The sequence below is a fragment of the Aythya marila genome, assembly GCF_965140915.1.
Source record: "Aythya marila genome assembly, chromosome: 2".
NCBI classification, from domain to species: domain Eukaryota; kingdom Metazoa; phylum Chordata; class Aves; order Anseriformes; family Anatidae; genus Aythya; species Aythya marila.
The window spans coordinates 1816287-1824475 of NC_139043.1; the positions used below are offsets into that span (position 1 = coordinate 1816287).

The following is an 8189-nucleotide window of genomic DNA, read 5'->3' on the forward strand; positions in this document are numbered from 1 at the left end:
CCTGCTGATCCCAAAAGCACCGCTTCGGGGCTATTTCGAGGAGGTCAGAAACCAAACAACAACTGCCTGGACCTAAAAGGCGCACCTCGGGTTTCATTTCCTCCAGCCTTGACCCTCTGTGCACGCACTTGCCCTGTTGCTTTCCAAGCAGCAATCTCGTGCACCAAGCCCAGCCTGCTCAGGTCGGACTCGCCGCTGGGCAGCTGAACAGTTTTGGCTTGCATGGGATGAAATCACAGCCCCTGCATTACCCCAATGCACAGGCTTGTTTGCTTTATATTTTGCGGTCAAGTCTTGTATAATCCAGGGATATCTGCTAATCCTAAAGTACAATAACAAAATTTGTATCTTTCATAAATACGCAGGGCAGGGATGGGCACGCTCCCAAGCATGTGTGGAGAAAAGAACATTTCAGACATTGTTTCCTTACACTCGGAGGCTGCCTTTATTTAATGAAGTTAGACAGCTAGTTGGGATTTGCAGGATCGCTATATAGGATTATTTTATTATTATTATTATTTTTATTATTGGCCGCTTTCTGAGGCAGAATGGGATTATCATTCCCTTCCAGCTATGAACTATTCCACTTCAAATCCTTCCCTTTTCCAGATCTGTTGTGAGGTGGTTCTGATCAGAGGAACAATGAAGAATAAATCAAACATCGACCAGCACCTCCTTAATCCAGTGGTTTTGCCCCTGAACACTGGGGTCTCGGCTGCTTGGTGACAGAAGTGTCACCAGTGCGAACCAGGAGAGTTTTTTTCATTTATACCAGACCCTCCTGCTGCAGATGAATGCCACACAGCTTCCTCGGGAATTGGGGCTGGGACCCTCCTGAAAATGACCTGGCTGAACTTGTCCCCATTTTGGGTGATGCCTTCAAGAAAGGGTTCCCCATCCTTCTCTGACACCCCCTGAATTTCCAGGGGAGTGCTCCAGCTTCTCCGCAAATCCAGAGGGAAGTTTCAGCTTTGCCCAGATGGAGGGGCCAGGGCTGGGGAACTGCAGGGATCAGACTGGGCTGGAGCCCGTCCTGCTGGCCAAGCGCAGCCCCCAAAGGCTCCGCACCCCCCTGCACCCACTATCTTCGGTCATACAGATCTCTGCAGCTCGCTCACAGTTACCCATATCCTAAAACTGAGTTATTCCAACCCAAATCCTGCAGCAGGAGCTGGGTAGTGGCTTTATTATTATTATTTTTAATTATTCTGCAGAACATCTCCGCCAATGATAACCCGGCTTAGAGTGGCACAGGTCGAAACCAAGTGAAAACTGAACAGATCAGCACAGCAAACCATGGGGGTGCGGGCTGGGAGGTGGGAGCTGGGGAGGCTTTCCTGCAAGCAGCTCTGGCAGCATTTTTCTGATAAAAACACGGTGCCCACACCTTAACTCCTCCCGCGCCCCACTGATGTCGGACCCACTTTTATAGCTCCTTTGGCACACCTCATCCTTTCAAGCCCGTATCTGCAGGGCTGTCTGGCTTCAGGTTAATCTGTCTTCCCCATCTGTTTGACAAAATAGAAGAATTAACCCAAATTTCCCTTCTCAGCATGCCAGATTTGAGGCGCAAAGCACTCCATTGATAAACTAATCCCCGTTGCTGTTTAAGCAGGTGTCGATTGGGAATATTCCCAGGGAAAGGCAGGGAGACCTCCCCAGATTGCCAGGGGACCTGGAGGAGAGCAGAGCTTCACCCAGTCCTCTCCCCACATCCAAGGCAGCCATCTGAAGCCCTTGGCTGCCCCAAACCTCTCAGCTGCCCCACTAAACCCCAGGACTGCTATGGGTTCGGTGTGGCCACAGGCTCACGGGGAATCACGACTGGTGCACAATCAGTGATTCTCCCCCAAAGGGAGACCACAGAGCTAAAGGTGGGTGAGAGGGACACATCTAACCCCGAGAGAACCCACTCCCACACCATTTTAACGTGTGCTGATTCCTCTCCCATGCCTTAGAGTTAACGCAGGGACATGCAGCCTGCACCGTGCCGGGCAGAGATTCAGCTGCCGGTCTCCTGCCCTGTGATGTACCGGCACGGACGATGAAAGAAACCATTCCCCATCCCTGCTCCAGCGCTCCTATCGCAAACAGTGCATTTATTGTCATCCTCACCTGCTGACAAAAGGAGCAGCAGGAGTGACAACTTCAGATTTAGGAGCTATGGTGACCCATTTGGGCTTTGCCAACGGGGGGACGCAACATGACCGAGCAGCGAGCAGCCCAGCAGTCGGGGCCAAAGCTCTCCTGCCTTGGGTCCTCCAGCTTTGGGCAACTGAGCTGTGCCCTGAAGCTCTGCGTGGCTTCTGCCTCTGTCTGGGGGAATCCTCCTGACTCAAGCAGGACTTTGTTTGGCTCTGCCATGGGAGCGAAGACCTGGTACCGCTTTTAGCCCAGCCCAAAGCATCTACGGAGCCTCTTTCTAAATTAAGTCCTTGCATCCCTCTCCTTCTGCAGCTATCCTCACTGATTTTTCACTTGTTGCTTGTACGAGAGATGCGTTAGGTGGCTTTTATTGGTGGCAGCACATAAAACACGCAGACCTGCCAGGCGAACATCAAGCATTTACACAGCCCTTCTTCCAGAGCAACAACTGAGATGTCACTGTGCTGAAACACGCACTTGATACCATACAATGCTTTTAAAAATCAAGTTAGTTTGGGGAAGAAATTTAAAAAATGAAGCTCTAGCCACCCTGCAAGTTGTTCCCTGCCTCGCAAGTGGCTGTGCAGTGGGATGACTTGGGTCTGGCTGCCTTGCTCTGCCTAAGTGGCTGCTGGAAGGGATGCAGGATATCTCGGTAGCCCCTAGATTTCCAGGGCAACTTTTCAAACATTTGAGCACCTTTTTTTTGTGTGTCAGCGGCAGGTTTGCAAAGCAAAGGAAGTGTCTGAAACGTGCACTTCAGCCTGGGCCTAATTAAAACTAATTTAGGTTTCTGGTGGAGCGGTTCCTGACTGATGCCCAGGTCCGGCATCTCCCCAAACCTGGGGCATGGGGGGCACTCAGAAGCAAGAGCAAAGCACAGAGCCTGGGATCTGAAAAGGTCTGTTCTGGTGGGGTGTGAAAAGTTAAAGCAAACACTGGAGACAGGAGACAGCAGAGACGCGGTTCTCTGGTCCTCTGCACCTTCTGGAGGTACTGGGATGTACTGGGAGAGGGAGCGAAGTGGGAATGGGACTGGTGGTGGGCTGTGAAAGCTTGCCTGTCTTTTCTGGATCCTGAAGTTTGCCCAGCTCCATCCTGGCTGTTTCACGAACCCAGTTTTCACCGCTACCAACAGAGACAACGACGCTAACAGGAGTTTGGTGCAGCAGGGCTGTGGTGTGGGGGCAGCAGGTGCTGCAGGACCTACAGAGCCTATCAGGATGAACCCTCAGAGCCAGTCGTGGGCACGGGGATGCTAAAACAGCCTAAGAACATGGGAGAAACCTCAACTCTCACTAAAACCTCCAAGAACCCACAGTTTCTTCCCCCCAGCATCTCTTAGTTTTCTCCGGGCTTGCAAAGGTTTATTTACACTTAGAGGTAGACCAGGACAGGGAAGGACTGCAACAGCATATTTTTCTGAGAGGCTCTTTCTTTTCATTTACTGGTGAGGTGTTTTTATCCAGCGTGATGCTGGAAACGTGGGGGAAATCCCTCCCTGCCAGCCCTGCGCAAGGTCCCAGGCAGTTCCTACCAAACCCGGGAGAACGGGCCCAGTGTGACAGTCCCTGGAGGGGCAGGGGGGACCTGGCTGGAGCCAGGGGCTGGGGACAGCCGGCTCCTTTCCCAGCACATCTCCATCCCCTGGGGGAAGCAGACACCACTTTAGGTGGTGACCGTGCCCCTGGCTGCACCAGAAGGCACTGAGGGACGGCAGCAGCGGTGGTGATGCCAAGGATGCAGAAAGCAAGCAAAACTCAAATCAAAGCAGCACGCCCAGCAAAGAGTTAATATCTGGTGGCTGATTCTAGGTGACATTCACCTTCGCTTCTGCAGAAGGACCTTGGTGACCACCCGAGGCTGCAAAGGGGGTCTGCAGACCTTAGCCCGTTCCCCATCAAGGTGGTCCAGGCAGCCCGCAGCCCTGCTGGCAGCCTCTGCCTCCCTCTGTCAAGGTTTTCTGCCTCCACGTGTGCAGGAGCAGGTGAAAGCAGAGCCAGGTAGCAAAGGGTTAATACTACTTTCGTGCTCCTGAGTGTAAACTGTCTGCAGTCCCCGTGCTCTGAGGTCCTCTCCAGGAGTAATCCCGGAGAGGAAGGCACTGTTTTGCTGAGATTAAGCAGATCTACAGATTAAGAAAATCAAATTAAAATTAATATTATTTTTTTTTGGGGGGGGACTGGGGGGAGAAAAAGAAAAATTGCCCTTTCCTGGGAGGTGTCTTTTGAATTATCCCTGCAGACGCTTTCCCCAGAGCCCTGTCAAACTGCACGCGTTGCTGTCCGGAGGGGTTTAAAAGTGATTCAAACTCCTCGGGAAGCACAGACATTTTAATTCCATCTGGTGCAGCCACTGAGCCCAGCTGCGCGCGGTCTGCCAGCGCAAGGAGCCACCGGCCCCAAGAGCTGGGGCTCTGCCTTCTGAATCCCTTCCGAAGCCCCCAAATCCCTCCTGAAGCCCTGAAGCCCTGCTGCAGCAAAAGGCTCGTCCGGAACGCGAAGGGAAAAGATCGAGGGACTCACCAGAGCGTAGACTGAACTCAGCACGGAGCAGCAGAGGATCAAACCCAGGCTGTGATAAACCAGATATGATCCCATATCCAAGAGGCTCCTTCCAGCATCCAAGCTCGCTCGGGGAAGTAGGAGGACGAGAGGTCTTCCAGCGCTCCGGTTGCGGATGATTTCTCCTTCTCCTTCCCTCCCGCCCCCCCTCCAGAATTTGTGTTTGTTTGATTGTTTGTTTGTTTCCACAGTTTTAGCCAGAAAGGCACATGACAAGAAAGCCCGGTCCTTTGCTTCGCTTTCTCATGGCTGGAGATCTGGGCAGCTCCCTGAGCGCAGCGGAGGAGCCCATGTGAAGCGGAGCAACTCAGAGCTGCAGCCCCTGGTGCTGTTTGTTTTCCGTGTGCATCTGTCTCAGAGCAGAAAAATCACATCCATATGTCAAAACTGCTATTCTGTTTCCTTTTTATGAGGCAGTGGGAAGTTCAAATAATTTCTTTGTCAAACGCAAACACACAGAGAGAGGCAGGGAGAGGGAGGGAGGGAGGGAGAAGGCGAGAGAGGGGTGGAAGGGGTGGGAGATCGGGAGGGTGGGGGAGGCTTTTAACCACGGCTTTATTTTTAGATCCAGTAATTTTATCTTGTAGGTTTCAGAGGGGTTTGGGAAAAAAAAAAAAAAAGTTTTTTTTCTTTTTTTTTTTTCTTTTTTTCTTCTGCTCTATTCGGCATGCAAACAAATCGCAAAGTCGAAAGTTAAAAAAAAAGCGAAAACTTGGAAATATTTTCACTTAGCAATTACCTTTTCGCCAACAGTGGTACTCTGGGGGCTTTTTGCTTGTATATCCCAGCGCGGTTCGGCTCCACAATAGGTTTATTCTGCCAGCCTTCCAGGTTGCAGGGTGTTTTAGTTACAAATAGGGATTTTTTCGCTTCTCTCTCCCTCTCTGTCTCAAAGGATCTGCAGTTTCAAAAAGCCGATTGAGCACGGCATGAAAGCGCGGGGCTGAGAGATCCCCCCCCCCTCTTTAAGTAAAATTTTAGATTTTTTTTTCCCCCGCGGCAAAAAAAAAATTAAAAAAAATCTTTTCACTTCGCGAAAACGTTCAGAAATCTTCGCTGATTTTTTTTTTTAACTTTTTTTTTTTTTTTTTTTTTTTTTCCGCTCGGGCACCGGGTTCTCGTCCCGTGCCCGGAGGGAGCCGGGATGGGGGGGGGGGAGCTGCAGCCGACTCCTTCCCTACGGAGCCCCCCGAGGACCTAGGGAGGGGGGGGAGACAGAGCTGCACCCCCTTTTAGCCCCCCCTTTCCCCCTGCATTTCACCAGCTCCGGAGTTTCAGGGCTGGGATGTTACTCCCAGCTCAGCCGGGCGCTTTCATTCATAAAACTCCTTGGCGAAGGAGGGAAAAAAAAATATTAAAAAAAAATATATATTCCGGCCCTCACCGCCCCCCAAAGGCGAGCTGTTGGGGGGTTTGTTTAAGAACCGAAAGCGGGCTCCTGCAGCCATCCCCTTATCACTTTTTCGGGGTGGGAGGAGAAGGAGGAGGGGAGGGGGAAGAAATCGTGGCAGGGATGCTACACGCGGGCACCCGCACGGACACACGGCTCTGCGCACCCGGGGCAACTTTGGAAATCAACTCGTGGGGATTTATTTATTTTTTATTATTATTTTTCTTTTTCCCTTGCAGAAGCAGCGGATTTCTGCCCGGCGGTTGTGATTTAAAGGAGCTGAACGGAGGTAAAGAAGGGAAAAAAAAAAAAAAAACCCACCACCAAAAAACCACCACCCCCTCGCTAGATGTGTCGGAGAGCAGACGGTAAAAACATCAAGTTTTCGCAGAGTGGAGCTGTGTGGCATTTCTCTTTTATTTTTTGGAGCGAAGAGAAAAAGAGAGAGAGAGAGAGAGAGAGAGAAAAAAAAAGCCCTCTACAGTCGGTTTGTTGCTTTTTTTTTTTTTTTTTTTTTTTCACAGCCCCATGGCTGTGAATAGGTGCCTTCAGCTAATTTAATGAAAAGGGCTCTTTCCAAGGCTAAGTAGAGTAGGGCTTCCTGTAAGAGAGAGAGAGAGAGAGAGGGAAAAAAAAAAAAATCCTGCTCTTGATGCAATCTTTTCTCTCCCTCCTCCTTGCCAAGCCCTCTGCCTCTCCCTGCCAGCCCCGGCGGATCTCCGCGGCTGCGGGGGGAGCGAGGCAGGTATAGAAAGCCCCCCCCGGGCTGTCCCCATTGGATGGCCCTAGTCCAGCCTGTGACCAGCGGGCTGGGAAGCACGGGGTCAGCCCTGCATCCCTCCCACCCTGTGCCACCCCCCGTCCCACCCTGTCCCACCCCCGTCCCACCCCCGTCCCTCCCCGGTCCCTCCTTCTCGCCCCGCCGACGCATGGCTGCATGCAGGGACGGGGGGCTTGGGGAGGGGGCACACATACAAAGGGGGCTGTTGGGATGAGGGATTTAAAAGCAGTGAAGCCCCCCCATCCCATTTCCACCCCATCTGCAGGATGGGGGTCAAGCTTTCGCAGAGAGTTATTAGGGAGGGGGGCTCAGGAAGGAGATGGAGGGGCTGGTTTGAGGGGGGGGGGGGGGCTTAAGGACGCAGACCCCATGCAGATTTTAACACCTTTGCTGTATTTTTTTTTTTTCCTTGGGGGGAGGCTGGCTTGCTTCTGTCCATTGCATCGATGGAGGGGGGTTTTGGGGGTGGGAGAGCCCCCAACACTGGGGGGAGCCGAGCATCTGTGTGTGTTGAGTATGGGGAAGGCTGAGCAAGGGCTCTGAAGTCTTTCTGAAGGAGGGAAGGAAAAAAAAAATCTACTGCAAAGTTTCATGAGGCCCATCGCAAGTCCCTTGCTGTTTTTTTTTTTTTTTTTTTTTTTTCCCTGGGAAAGGGGATAGAAGCAGGGGAAAGCCTCCGCTATTAAATTGCCCCCACCTCCTGCTGCTACCAGCAGGAGGCGACGCAAATAATCTAGGATCTGAAGTGGTTTGGGGAATGGCCTCCTCTGGGCCTTGTCGCCCCTCTGCATCCAGCCCCTGGTGTGCAGGGTGCAGGGCTGGGCCAGGGGTGCCTCTGGGCTGCTGCTTTCTCCCCCTGATCATGTAATGATTAAAGGCAGATCCCACAGGACTGCTGAATCCGTACAAGAAAGAAATTTTTCCCTCCCTCCAGCCCCAGCTCGAAGTTTACCTGAAGAAGCACAAACAGGGAAACCTGACTCTGGCTGCGTCTTGCTGTGAGGGATGGCTTCCTGGATCCCCTTTATCCATATATAAAATAAATTCACACCACAGGACAGACACACACAGGTCCAAAGGCACCCCCCCTGCCAGGCACAGAGGTCAGGGCCTGATGCATTTCTCCTGGCCTGCTCCCTCGGAGTATGGGAAGCACAAGGGCCATGGCTCTTCTTGAAGGCAGGAGCCTCAATGCCCTGCAGGCAAGGCTAAAGGTGGCTTTCCTTGAGTGGTAGCCCCACATAAAAGTGTCCCCATCTGGCTCGTTGGGTGCTGAGGATCAAGCCCTGCAGCTTTAGGCCCCGCCACC

General features: G+C 52.2%; 1 protein-coding gene across 1 annotated transcript in view; it reads right to left on the reverse strand.

Moving 5' to 3' along the window:
* Positions 1-5442, reverse strand: part of PTH1R (parathyroid hormone 1 receptor) — a 124137-nt gene extending 118695 nt beyond the window's left edge. Inside the window, exon 1 of the mRNA XM_082753457.1 lies at positions 4671-5442. Coding sequence (XP_082609583.1) covers positions 4671-4745 — 75 coding nt within the window. The 5' untranslated portion in view covers positions 4746-5442. The remainder of the gene's footprint in view (positions 1-4670) is intronic.
* Positions 5443-8189: the final 2747 nt, after the last annotated feature.